General features: G+C 42.1%; 1 protein-coding gene across 1 annotated transcript in view; it reads left to right on the top strand.

Annotated features, from left to right (window-relative positions):
* Nucleotides 1–14305, top strand: part of ICE2 (interactor of little elongation complex ELL subunit 2) — an 85496-nt gene that overhangs the window by 12318 nt on the left and 58873 nt on the right. Inside the window, exons 3-8 of the mRNA XM_075857788.1 lie at nucleotides 3555–3813; nucleotides 4205–4324; nucleotides 6004–6138; nucleotides 9519–9635; nucleotides 10513–10672; nucleotides 13888–14060. Coding sequence (XP_075713903.1) covers nucleotides 3555–3813; nucleotides 4205–4324; nucleotides 6004–6138; nucleotides 9519–9635; nucleotides 10513–10672; nucleotides 13888–14060 — 964 coding nt within the window. The remainder of the gene's footprint in view (nucleotides 1–3554; nucleotides 3814–4204; nucleotides 4325–6003; nucleotides 6139–9518; nucleotides 9636–10512; nucleotides 10673–13887; nucleotides 14061–14305) is intronic.

Below are 14305 nucleotides of genomic sequence, written 5' to 3'. Positions count from 1 at the left end.
CTGATTTTTAATCGCAGAAATTTCTGCAAGAAATCTGCTGTGTGTGAACTTATTCTTAGAGTGCAGTCATACCTGGCAGATTTTGGTGCCCTTGCTGAGTTGCAAAGATCTACTATTTTCAATAAGTGGTGCGGAGGACAGCAGTTTGGATGCTGTGTATAATATGTACGCAAACAGATAGTTGGCAAAGACAGTCAATGATCAGATGTGCCTCATTGTTGCTAACCATTTGCAGCCACATTTTTTATGACTTTTGTGCCATTTGTTCCATAAGTTTAATATTTTCTAAAGCTTTTCTATTACTGGAATTCATTTGCATTCAATTCGTTCTTTCTGCTGCATCACTTAGTCAGCGTTTTTTCCTTTCAAGATAATTTCATGTGCCAGCTCCTGTCTCCCTGACCGACATCTTCTCCTATGTGGAGACAGCTATGACGTGTCTTGTGCTGACGATGTACTATCATCTCTCCATTGCTTAAGTGAATTTTTTGCTTCTGTGTGCTGAAATAAGAAAGCATAACACATTTTGGATAACTTTTATAAACTATTTCATCCTTTAAGGTGGATCTATCATCTGAATTTATTTTCGTATGTAAGGGCAGTATATTGCAGCTGTATTTCTTTTATCCCAAATGGCACAAAAACAAATTTGGGTAATAGGAGCGATGGTTATGAATTCGCTGTATTCATGAGGGGAACGCTCTTTTCGCCCCTTTTCACAGGGCCTCATACACAGCAGCCTGTCAGTCACAGCAGAGAGTTGTAGTGGAGCCCTTTATTTATGGATACGCTGGACTCATAACTGAATCCACTGTATTCTTTCCTCGCTCCTATTACCCAAACAGCACAAATTTGTTTTGGTGCCGTTTTGGATAACCGAAATACAGACCTGTAGCTGTAACATGCTGCCCTTACATATGGCAGGATATACAGCTGACAGAGGCACTTTAATGGTAAATGATTATGTAGGTAGTGTTGCTAAAGACACGGGAGATAGCCGTGAATGGTTTAAAAAATAAAACACATTGAGCTGATTGTTTCACCAAATCTGTATGCTAATCCACTAGCCTATGTGATACTATTGGCAAATTGATTTGCCTGTTCTTTTCTTCAGTTCTTCCAGTTAAAGGCTAGAGACATCTTTGTGTTTATTTTTTTATTGTATTTTTAATTGTTCATTTGCTTCTAAAATGCAAAACTAAGCAACTTTCTAAATGGTCTTTATTAAAAATGTCTTACAATTCGGCTGTTGTAGTGTTTGTGTATCTTCACCCGCAAATTCTGACATAAAAGCTATGCTGATTACATGAAGGTGACGGCAGCAGCATCCTGGACACACACACACCTCACATCCAGCATGTTAACGTGTCCCTCCCAATTTTACATGAGGAGAGTCTGAAACTAGAAGAAAGTTGTAAACTGCATAGCAGGGAGTCTGAAAATGAATGAAGATTGCAGCCTAAAACTTGATGCAATTTTTTTTTAAATTCCAGGTAACCACTTACGTGTAAAATTATTTTTCCCCGTTTCAAAGGTGTCCATAGCCTTTATAGAAGACCTGTCACCTCTGCTGACTTGTCTATTTTAGTAAATACTAGTATTCCCCAGGAAATAGAAGTTCTGTAACATATTGTCTTAGAACTCTGCATTGTCCCATTCCTCTGTTATTCCTCCTAGAAGTGTATGAATAAATTGACAACTGGGTGTTACCATTCCTCTTGTCAGAGGGGCGTGACCCTACAGTCTCGCTCTGTCAGCACTGATTAGACATTGTCAGTCAGATGCCATGCACCCTGAAACTGTTCAATACCGTTAATTCATGTATTTCAATACTCATCTGTGCCGCCGCACAGCTTAGTATTGTAACACATGAATGTAGTCAGAGCAGGGCTGTGGCTGTGTAATACAGCCATTGCCCCGCTCCTGACAACAAGTGTGTGCGCGCGCTCAGCACGAGGAGATGCGGCCGGCACTGAAGACCGAGAACATGTCAGGTGCACTGCAAAACACCCCCATTTTTTCTGTGTTCAGTGCCGTCGCCACCGCTCATTAGTGCAGCGCTGGCTGCATCACGTCATGCTAACCGCGTTCACATACTTGTTGTCAGGAGCGGGGCAATGGCTGGATTACACAGCCCTGCTGTAACGGCGGAGATCAGAGAAACCTCTGATTTCCACTGCTATTCCCTTGAATGCCACGATCAAAGCGGACTGCAGCATTCAAGAGGAAAATGAGAATGGGGGATGCCATATAGGGACATACCATATATGGGCAGACAGCCCAGGATCCATTGATGGACCCCAGGGCTGTCTGACCATATTTCCTGTTGTTAGAGCATACTTAAGTATGTCCTAATAGCTGCCTGTGTACTATAAGTACACAGGCTAATGTACTGGCATATAGATATATGCCAGTACATTAAAAGTTTAAAAATAATAAAGAAATGTTAAATAAAAAAATGTACAAAAAATATCGTTAGCAAAATATCGTTTTGGTATGGAGAATCGCAATACTACACGAAGTATCGGTATTGAAGTCCAAATTCTGGTATCGTGACTACCCTACTAGGGACAGGGGTGGGCTGCATGACGTACCCATCATATCATGTGATAATTTTTATCACTGGTGATTGGTGCACTTTCCATTTATCTTGAGCTGGTGCACTTTCACGCCTACTGAGGAAAACTAATTAGAAACGCGCGTCGAGGCAAGGTGACCAGACACATTACTGACCAGTTACGTAGGTGAGCTATTTTTTCACTGTTTATACCTGATAGATCTAGTGCAGTTTGAAGCTATACCTATACACATATGTTGTTTTCCAGTTCCATTCTTGATAGGTGATACAATTTTATTGCATTTATTACCCATATTACATAGTGTTTAATATTGTGAACTGGCAATCTATTATATCACTGTATTACATTAATCATTATTGGGTTAGCCATCTGCTATATTAGAGATCTTTCATACAACTGATATGTTACTTTATAATCTCCTATTCTAATGTGGTTGTCCACTGTTTATTTAGTATGTGTTCTGGTCTTTTTTGGTGATCCATCATTGATTTTATTATGTGCTATATTTTAGATTTTCAATAAAATGTATACTATTTGATATAAATAGTTATGATTGCATGACCCTTTTTTCTAGTTCGGTTGTATATATTTGCAAGGCGTTGCAGTCACGTTCAAGAGCTGGGATGATATATATGTATAGGGACAGACCCCCAACTTCTAACACCCAGCTGTCAATTTATTCATAAATTTATAAAAGGAATAACAGAGGAACGGCACAACGCAGAGTTCTAAGAAAAAGATGCTCCAGAATTGTTATTTTATGGGGACTACAATTAGTGACTAAAATTGGCATTTCAGTATAGGTGACAGGTCCTCTTCATCTAAAAGACAAACATGTGAAACCCATTGATGTCTATCGGTTGCCTTACAAGGCATTTAACCTCTAATTCTTTCTACAGGTGGGATCGTTTACAAAAATCGCGGTCTATGATATTAACCATCCTTCTCCTTCATGTTTTCTTATTTTACTCCCAGACCAGCACCAGCAGAACCTACACAAAAAGATTCAGAGGCTTCAGGTTCCCAAGCTCCTTTCACTGACCGTCAAACTCCTGTTGTACCAGGTTCCACCAAGGACATACTACCTTTTCCAGAGCCTCGCGTGCCATTCCCGAAGTTCTCTTCTCTTACAGCATTTGAGCAGGATGCATACGTAAAACTGATGATCAAATTCCTCAACAATAAGAACACTAATGTTGCCTTTCAACGAATCAAGGAATATAACCATTACCAGGTAACTGAAAGTGATGCTGCTGCGGGCACGTCTAACAACAAATTATTTATGGGCAGTTTTCCCCTGATTTATTGTTTTCAGATAGTTGCTCCTTCCCTTTTTTAAATTTATTTTTACAATTTTTGTTACACTGTTTTTTCGTTACTAATGTTATTGGGCAAAAGACATTGGCTAAAGCTTAACGTTGTTTGGACAACCGCTATCTTTACGAAATCTAACTATAAATTTGCCCTACCAAGTTTGCCAAACAGGCATGTAATTTCTTGGACAGCCAACAACTGCATAAAAGGTCAAAAACGCCTGGATTCTTATGTCTGCTTAATAGTCTATTCCTATTGTTTTGTTAGATCTTATTGTGCTCTAAACGTCTCCACTATATCATTTCAATTAGTTCTTGAAATCAAAATCAAGCAGTGAAGTTCCAGAATTTCAGAAATTTCTCCAGAATGCAGCTCGGAGTTGTGTAGAGGACTACAATGTGCTTTGTGCTGATGCTGAACTCTATATTCAGGTTAGTGTCCTATACTAGAACTCTGAATACTTGGGATAAAGAGGACATTTTCATGTCTTCCCATGCGACTGCTCACATGCCACCATTGTACGAGTGCTGCCACATGTGCCATTCACGGCTTCTTAGCACTCATCAATCCCTGTCCAGTTTTCCCTCGTTATCCGATTCACAGACATGCTGGTACATGCACACACACACGCGTACCAATTTCTTAGAAAGGCATTTTATTTAAATACGCAAGGAAAGCCTACGCATCTGCGTGGAGAGCGTACAAATAAAACTCAGATGGTTCTGGTTTGTCAAGCCCAGGATCCCAGTGCTGCAATGGAACGGTGCTAACCACTGAGCTGCCTTTCTGTCTTGTACACCTTATTTTAGATTGTTGGAACTGAGATCACATTTCTGAAATCTCTGGACTGGACAAATCCAGTCCTCAAATGGACTAAAACTGTCCCTGGAAAGTGTGTTCTCTTGCCAGCCCAGCATAGATTAACCCTTTCAGGACCAGACTAATTTTCGTTTTTATGCTCTTGTTTTTTCCTCCCCGCTTTCAAAAAGTCATAACTTTTTACATTTGTTGACCGAGCCAAACGAGGGCTTAGTTTTTACGGGACAAGGTGTACGTTCTAATGGTACTATTTAGTATTCTGTTTGATGTACTGGGAAGCTGGGAAAAAATTCAGAATGGGGTGGCATTGGAAAAAAACAGCAGTTCCACCATATTCTTATGGGTGTTCACTGTACTGTGAAAATGACACATTACCTTTATTCTGTGGGTCAGTACGATCACGGTGCTTCCAAATGTATATAGATTTTATGTTTTAGTACCTTTAAAAAAATGTAACATTTTGAAAGAAACAAAATTTTTTTGGAGGCTTGATCCTGCGATCATTAGATTGCTTATGCCATAGTCTGCAATATCACAATATTGCAGTCTATGGCAAAATTGTGCATTGCCACAGGCAGCTCCCTATAACAATCTTTCTATAGCAGGGCTGGGAGCGTTCAAAAGGCTCCCAGCTGCTATAGTACTACACTGGCTTCTGCGATATCTAAAGGGGCAATAAAAACCCCTCAGATGCCGGGGGTCACATCTGACATCGGCATCTGTTAAATGCTTGTGATCAGAGATTTTTCTGATCGCAAGCATTGCCGCTGGGTCCCTGCTGTGCCACACAGCAGAGACCCCTGCGGCCGTGGTGCCTGTTCGGCTTCTGAGCTGGCGCCATTTTTAAAAACCCTTTCCCGATGTAAATAGGCATATTAGCGACAGGAGAGGGTTAAACAGAGCCAGAGCTCTCCCTGTAGAATGCATGATGTCAGATAAACATTGAAAGTGTCTTGTTCCATCTAAGGCTCTGTTCACATGTGTTTCTATTTTCTTTGTTCTGCTCTGTCGTAGAAGCAGAACAACGAAAATAATGGTAGTGACGGATCCGTCGCATGAATTATACCAACGACGCCCAACAGAACCCTTTGACTTGAATGGGTTTTGTTGGGTTTCAGTCATGGTGGTCGTCGTTTTACTGGAAAAGTAGCGAGGCCTGCTACGTTGTTTTTGACTGTATCTGTGCCGGAGGCCCCTCACTGGACCTCCAATACAGATGTGAACATGGCCTAATCTAGTGATTGCATACAAGCCTTATTATATATATTTTTTTTCCCCCTTCTGCTTCTAGGAAATGGTAAAGGCATGTCAAACTTATGTGAAGAATTACCCTCCGTTTTACACTGTCCATGAGATCACAAGCATTTTGGGGGGGAAGTTCATCTCAGACTTAACATTTAAGCTGGAGAAATGCCTTCTTAAAATGGTAAAAAAAAACACAACTTTCTCTTTTCTACCCTGTCCACATTTTACATTTTTTGCAGTCCTATGTTTTGATTGTCAGTTTTATGTGTATTTGAAAGAGTTCCTGCAAATGTATATTCTAAGTGGAAGGTAATTCCTGCATTTTGACATACAGTTAGGTCTAGAATTATTTGGACAGTGACACAAGTTTTGCCATTTTAGCTGTTTACCCAAATATATTGAATATACAGTTATATAATGTGGGCTTAAAGAGCAGACTCTCTCATCTTTAGTTTGAGGGTATTCACATCCTAATTTGAGGAAGGATTTAGGAATTAAAGCTCTTTAATATGTAGCTGCTTCTTTTTCAAGTGACCAAAGGTAATTGGACAATTATCTCAAAAGCTATTTACTGGGCTGCATGGGCTATTCCCTCGTTAATCCATCATCAATTAAGCAGGTAAAAGGTCTGGCGTTGATTCCAGGTGTGGCATTTGCATTTGGAAGCTGTTACTGTGAACCCACAACATGAGGTCAAAGGACCTCTCAATGCAAGTGAAAAAAATGAAGAAATCCATCAGAGCGATAGCACAAATACTAGGATGGCCAAATCAACAGTTTGGTACGTTCTTGAAAAACAAAAAAAGTGCTCTGGTAATCTCGTGAACTCCAAAAGGCCTGGATGTCCACGGAAGACAACAGTGGTGGATGATCGCAGAATCCTTTCTATGGTGAAGAAAAACCCCTTCACAACATCTAGCCAAGTGAAGAACTCTCTCCTAGAAGTAGGTGTATCAGTATCTAAGTCTTCCATAAAGAGAAGACTTCATGAGAGCAAATACAGCGGGTTCACCACAAGGTGCAAACCATTAATCATCCTCAAAAATAGATAGGCCAGATTAGACTTTGATAAACAACATGTAAACAAGCCAGCCCAGTTCTGGAACAGCATTCTTTGGACAGATGAAACTAAGATCAACCTGTACCAGAATGACGGGAGGAAGAAAGTATGGAGAAGGCTTGGAACGGCTTGTGTTCCAAAGCACACCACATCCTCTGTAAAACATGGTGGAGGCAGTGTGATGGCATGGGCATGCATGACTGCCAAAGACACTGGGTCACTAGTGTTTATTGATGAGGTGACTGAAGACAGAAACAGCCGGATGAATTCTGAAGTGTTCAGGGATATACTTTCTGCTCAGATTTAACCAAATGCAGCAAGGTTGATTGGACGTCGAGATGGACAATGACCCAAAACATACTGCGAAAGCAACCCAGGAGTTTTTTAAGGCAAAAAAGTGGAATATTCTGCAATGGCCAAGTCAATCACCAGATCTCAACCTGATCGAGCATGCATTTCACTTGCTTAAGACAAAACTTAAGGCAGAAAGACCCACAAACAAGCAACAACTGAAGACGCTGCAGTAAAGGCCTGGCAGAGCATCACAAAGGAGGAAACCCAGCGTTTGGGGATGTCCATGGGTCCAGACTTCAGGCAGTCATTGCCTGCAAAGGATTCTCTACAAAGTATTAAAAAAACAATTTTTTTTATTTCTGGTAATGTTAATTTGTCCAATTACTTTTGAGCCCCTGAAATGAGGAGGCTGTGTAGAAAAATGGTTGTAATTCCTAAACGTTTCACACAATATTTTTGTTCAACCCCTTGAGTTAAACCTGAAAGTCTACACTTCAATTCCATCTCAGTTGTTTCATTTCAAATCCAATGTGGTGGCATGCAGAGCCCAAATCATGAAGATCGTGTCACTGTCCAAATAATTCTGGACCTAACTGTACATGTACATCAGGATGTTTGCGCGGGCACCGAAGCTGTTTAACAAACATTCGAGTAGTAGTCCGAAAATTTAAAAATGATCAGTTAACAAGTTGAAATGATCAGTTAACATGTAATCATGTTAAGATCTCTAGTTGCTACTTAATGCATTAATCCACAGGTTGTTTTTTTTTTTTTTACATTTGACCCTTTAGTCCTATAATTACAATGCCCCTGCGCCCTTTTATCAGAATCATTTATAAGTTGGAAAAGTAGTTAGAGCTTGAGTTGTGAGGAGTGTGACTTGTTTTCTGCCACTTTTCTACACAGATGACTGTAATGGGGATGCCGAGCTCCCATTCCTCACTTCATGACTGAAGTGAGGAGAACTTTTGAATGGAGCAGTGGTCGAGCATGTGCAGTGCCGCTCCATTAAAAGTCTATAGGACTGAACAACACAGCGGCTATTTCCCTCATCCTACTTGACATAGGGGCAGATCACATGCTAGATTGCTGCTATATTCAACGTTCTCCTCACTTCACGGTGCAGTGAGGATGAAAGTGGGGCACGAGACCTCCGTTCTAGTGATTAGTGGGGGTCCCTAGCGATCAGACCTTTATCACCTATCTGGATAGGTGATAAATGTTGATCCTGGGACAACCCCTTTTAAGAGCTGTGACAACCATCCCTTAAAGGGGTTGTCCACTACTGAACTGATGCTCTATCCACCGGATAGGGCATCAGTATATCATCGGTGCGGGTCTGACACCTGGACCCCGCACCGTTAAGCCGCTCCGGCTATCTCTGGGCACCAGATGGCAATGTTATGGCCCATTATGCTATGTACAGAGCCAGAAGCAGTTGGCTCTGTACATAGCAGAGTAGCCGTGCTGAATAGGAGCAGAGCTGCAGTACGGCAGCTCACCGCTATTCAGTGGCCGGAGCCAACTTCTTCCAGGATGTACATCCGGTGCTCGGAGGCAGCCGTAGCGGCTTAACGGTCCACAGATCATGTACTGATGACCTATCCGGTGGATAGCTCATCAGTTGTCCAGTAGTGGACACCCCCTTTAAATCAGGGTCTTTTGATGAATGAACCCAAAAAAGCACGCAGCATATAAAGTCCATAGCGTAAGGTTAGTCTGTATACACTTTTTTAGGCCCCATGCACACGACCGTAAAAATCGTCCGTAATTGTGGTCCGCAATTATGGACCCATTCACTTCTATTGACCGCGGACACCTTCCCCTATATTTACAGGAGGTGTCTGGGCCGTAGAAGTGTACCGCAAAAGATAGGACATGTCCGTTCTCTCGCTTTTTACGGGCCGTGCTCCCATACTTTGTACGGGAGCACGGGCCGAAAATGCGGATGTCTGTCCGCGGCCGGCCGTCTCCGGAATCACGGGCAGTGATTACGGGCACGGTCATGAGTATGTGACCTTACATAACACATAACTGAAGGCTGCGGGTATATAATGGTTTTTGTGCAATTGTGTCTATTTTTAAAAACTTAACGTTTTCATATCTTAATCCATGTTCAAAATATCTCTATACTACTCTATGTTAATGCCAATAATTATTCGCAGCAGCAATTGTTTGTAACTTGTAATATGGGAACTTGTTTTCAGGGATCTGTGAAATTTGTGAAAATTACATTTCCGTCTGATGAGATTACTCTGCCAACCGCATACAAAAAGGTGTCTCAGATGATGCCTCCAATGAAGAAGGCTGACCATGTGCATATGGTGAGTTTGTCATTAAACTGTTCTACGTCAATGGTACTATTCCGTTAAGCAGGTTTTACTAATGTACAACTTCTTTGTATTTACACGCTTAGGCTGTATTCACATAAGAGTTGGAGACTCTTAGGACCCTCTGTCGCAAATTTTGCCCAAACTCCTGGACAAAGTAGCACAGAAGGTAGTGCTAATTTGTCTGGTAAAATGACAAACGCCATTGATGTCCGTTATGTAATGGATCTTGCTTTTCAGTTAATTTCTGTTCCTATGATGGAATCTAAAAACGGAAATAACGATGAGAACAGAGCTTTAATGAAGCTTGTTGGTCCCATGGACATCCATTATAATAAAAACGTAATGTTTGGAAGGTTTGTGAGCTGTGTTCACTACCAGAAGTAATACCAATTCAATCAAGCTATCCTACAGGCTAAAGGTCCCTTTACATAGAGACACTTTTCAAATCACTGATGAACAATGGTGGTTTCAAAAGGCTTTTCCGAGGAACTGATGGATGATCTCCATCAGGACGATCCTCGTTGCTGGATTGGTGGAGTTCGAGGAGCATCATTATTGCCTAGCGGCGGATTTCCCGAGGGCCTGCACTAGGCATCAATTGTAACTATTGCTCTGAGCAGCATTTTCCAATGACCAATCATGAGGCTGATAATAACAATTTGCATGGCTATACAATCAATGAAAATTAGTTTTATCGTTGATCGTCTTCATACACACTGGCCAATTATCGGTACAACCACTTGGAAACAAGCGAATTATAACGATACCTGACCACTGTAAACAGGCCTCAAGCCCTTATTCATACGACTGTATACATACACGTCTTCTTTGCAGGTCGATCTGAATTGTGTTTCTTGCTTCTCAACAGAACGTGAGCTCAGATCCAAACATTTCTAAACTGGCATCCAAGTATTGTCCACAGGTCGTGCTTACTTCCCAGGCCTTGTTTACCCTCCTTAACAACCATGCTCCTGGGTACAGTGAACAATGGGAGATTCCTCTGTCTGTGAAGACCATTATTGGACTGGGTAAGATGGCTGTAATGTAATGTTAATAATTTAAGCAGATGGGCCAGACTTATATGTGAATGTACTGTATTGATTAAGGGCTCAATCAGACGAGCGTGTATTACGTCCGTGTCATGGCAGTTAAAACAACGGCCATCACACGGACTCATGTATTTTAATGGAGCCGTTCACATGACTGTTTCAACGGAGTGTGTGAAGGGTCCATAGTAAAAATAGGACATGGCCTATTTTTTTGCGCTTCACACATCCCTCCATAGACTTTCTAGTTTATGGGGGATGCGTGATAATGCGTCCCGCACGGGTGCACCTTGGATGTGAAAAACTGTAGTTTTTCACGTTCACAGTTGGCCACGTTCGTGTGAATGGAGCCTAAATGTTTGTTTGTGTCTGGGTTAGTAGATGTCCATTGACAAATATGTCCCCACGGTATAGTTTGAAGATGTGCATGGTTTCTGGGGGTGATTGGTTGAAGTGTACTTACTGTCTCATCCGTGTTTGAAGAAATTGGTTGTTATATATAAGCCTGAAGAGTTATTTCTCCCCACATCTAACCTGTCAAAACGTAGCCAGGGTCTTTCACCAATGTGGACATGATCCTTATACAGCTGTACATGATCCCTATTATGGATTGGGGCTTGTAATGGAGAAAAGAACTGCTGCCATTTTGATAAATTGAACATGTTTTCCAGAAGTAGAAAATAATTAAAAATATTGGCAATATAATTACCTTATTGCTTTGTCTCTGTCCCCTGCTGCTTTATGTGTTGCTCAATGAACGATGACATGTCAGCGCTATGCCAATCCCTGGCTATTGCACTCCCATTATGCGGTCGTTACTATGGGCAACATCATCACTCACCGAGGAACACATGTCGCTATGCAGGGAACGACTGCAGGTGAATGAGAAACAGACATAAGTATATACAATATATAAGGTTTAAGTGTATTGGAATGGTTTATTTTAGACTAAAAAAAACCTTTACATTTTCCTGCAAACCCCTTTTATCTGTGTGAGGATTCTTGATTTGTACTAAACAGACAAAGCCTCATTGCTTTAATAAAGGAACACTAAAAATGGAAATTCCAAAGAGGCACGGGCCTATACCTTTCTACGCTCCACAGAGTGAAATCTACAGCAGGTCCTAGATTTCTGCTATAATTTGCGCCAGTTTTCTGGCGTCACACCCCAATTTTCCAAAAGTGGCGAGGCAGGTGTAAAATGTCTAAAAGTCGCAATTTTCAATGCAAATTACATCTTTTTTGGGCCTTTTGTGACTTTTCTTTTCCAAAATACAGGCATAGAAAAGTTTTTAAATTAACCCCAAACTGTTCAGCCATAACATTACTGACATATAATGTGAATAACATTAATTATCTCTGTCAGGGAATTGGATATATTAGGGAGTAAGTGAACAGTCAGTGTAGGTGATGTGTTGGAAGCAGGAAAAATGGGCGAGTGTAAGGATCGGGTCAAATTGTGATGTCTAGACGACAGGGTCAGAGCATTTTCAAACTGGCAGCTCTTGTGGGGTGTGTCCGGTATGGAGTGGTTAGTACCTACCAAAAGGGGTTCAACAATAGCAACAGAGTCATGTGTGCCCAATGCTCATTGATGCGAGCAGGGAACTACAGTTAGCCCCTTTTAGTCTGATCCCGCAGAAGGGCTACTATAGCACAAATTGCTGAAAGAGTTATTGCTGTCAATGATAGACAGGTGTCAGAACACAGTGCATCGCTTCTTGCCTAGCGATTGGCTGGTAAGAGTGCTCATACTGACCCTGGTCCACCGCCGATAGCACCTACATTGAGCATGTGAGCATCAGAACTAGAACATGGAGCAACAGAAGAAGTTTGCCGGTTCTGATGAATCGCATTTTCTTTTACATCATGTGGACGGCTGGGTGTGCGTGTTTGTCGCTAACCTGGAGTAGAGAGGATGCATTATGGGAAGAAGGCACGCCAGCGGAGGCAGTGTGATGCTCTGGGCAATGTTCTGCTGGGTTCTTGTCACGGGCACAGGGTATGTGGACCCACTAGGCCGCTCCGCCGTAGCGGGGAGGCAGCTGACCAGGTCACAGTCTAAGCAGAAGTAAATGGTAGACAGTAAGCTTGGGTACCTGAAATAGTCCGGGCGGTGGCTGTGGCTTCAGCACGGATGGAGGCAGGTGCGGCAAGTGGCGCCAGACGTGGCGGGCAGTATCCGATGACACTTGACGTGGCAGAAGGCACTTGACGTGGCAGAAGGCACTTGACGTGGCAGAAGGCACTTGACGTGGCAGAATGCACTTGACGTGGCAGAAGGCACTTGACGTGGCAGAAGGCACTTGACGTGGCAGAAGGTACTTGACGTGGCAGAAGGCACTTGACGTGGCAGATGGCACTTGAACGCGGGTAGGCACAGGAACAACACGGAATACAGGAACGGTAACAGGGCACGGGTAACAGCTGGAACGGGAGACACTAACGAACCATTTGCGAGACAGACTGGGAAAGACTAACAACGCTCAGGCAAGGATTAGAAGGCCAGGGGCCTTCTTATAGACCAGGAAATCGTGGCAGTTGATGGTGATGATCCAGCCGAACGGAGCGGAAGTGAGCGCTGGCATCTCCTAGGAGGGAGACGGAGGCCAGCGCTCACAGATCCATGGCTGCGAGCGTCGGGAGGTGAGTAAACCCGACAGCCCGCGGCCATGGGCACTATAGTTCTGACTGTCATGCGAATGTTACTTAGACACGCGCTACATACCTAAACATTGTTGCAGACCAAGTACACCCCTTCATGGCCACAGTATTCCCTAATGTCAGTGGCCTCTTTCAGCAGGATAATGCGTCCTGCCACACGGCAAACACTGCTTAGGAATGATTTGATAAACATGACAGAGTTAAAGGTGTTGACTTGGCCTCCCAAAGTCCCTAGATTAAAGACCTAACCAGCATGTGTGGCATGTGCTGGAGGCCCTACCTTGTAACTTACATGACAAAAATAATTTTTTGTATAAATCAAAAATTTAATACATTTTCAAGGCAGCAAAAAGTTTAATTGCACCCTCACCTACCAGAGGTTGGGTTGTCATTGATAAGCTTTGTGGTTTTGTAATTTAACATTTTTGCCAATTCATAGGCACATACTTAGAGGAAAGTGTGTCCAATATAATGTCAGAATTGAAGACATTCGTGTCACTGATGTAACTTCTCTGCTGTCTCTCTCTTACCAGATGGTAAACAATGTAAAGTGGTGTCTTTGGATTCCCCTCTTCCCAAGAAGGAGCTGAGCACAAGAGAGAGAAGTCAAATGTTTCATGAGGTTGTTTTGGGCAAGTTCATGGTGAAAAATTCTATGATTCCTTTGCAAATCACTCTTCTGGACACGGAGAATGCAGATTCCCATGTGAGTATTTTTTTTGCTGCAAATATTGTATTGGACTTTATTTATATCCTGTACTGATGTCATAACAAACACGTATTTCACCATTTAGCCATTAGTTATGCAATGTGAAACACATTTTATTTATTCAGCTTCTTACAGGTAAAAGATCAGCAATGCACCACCACCTTAAACCCTGCACTAGGTATAACATAGGTTTTGGAAATTTTCTGGAAAAATTTGAAAAATTGATGCTAAACTTATAAAAT

Source organism: Rhinoderma darwinii, chromosome 3 (genome assembly GCF_050947455.1).
Source record: "Rhinoderma darwinii isolate aRhiDar2 chromosome 3, aRhiDar2.hap1, whole genome shotgun sequence".
NCBI classification, from domain to species: Eukaryota; Metazoa; Chordata; class Amphibia; order Anura; family Rhinodermatidae; genus Rhinoderma; species Rhinoderma darwinii.
Note: the sequence above shows the minus strand (reverse complement) of the source record. Positions and strands in the feature narration are given on the sequence as shown.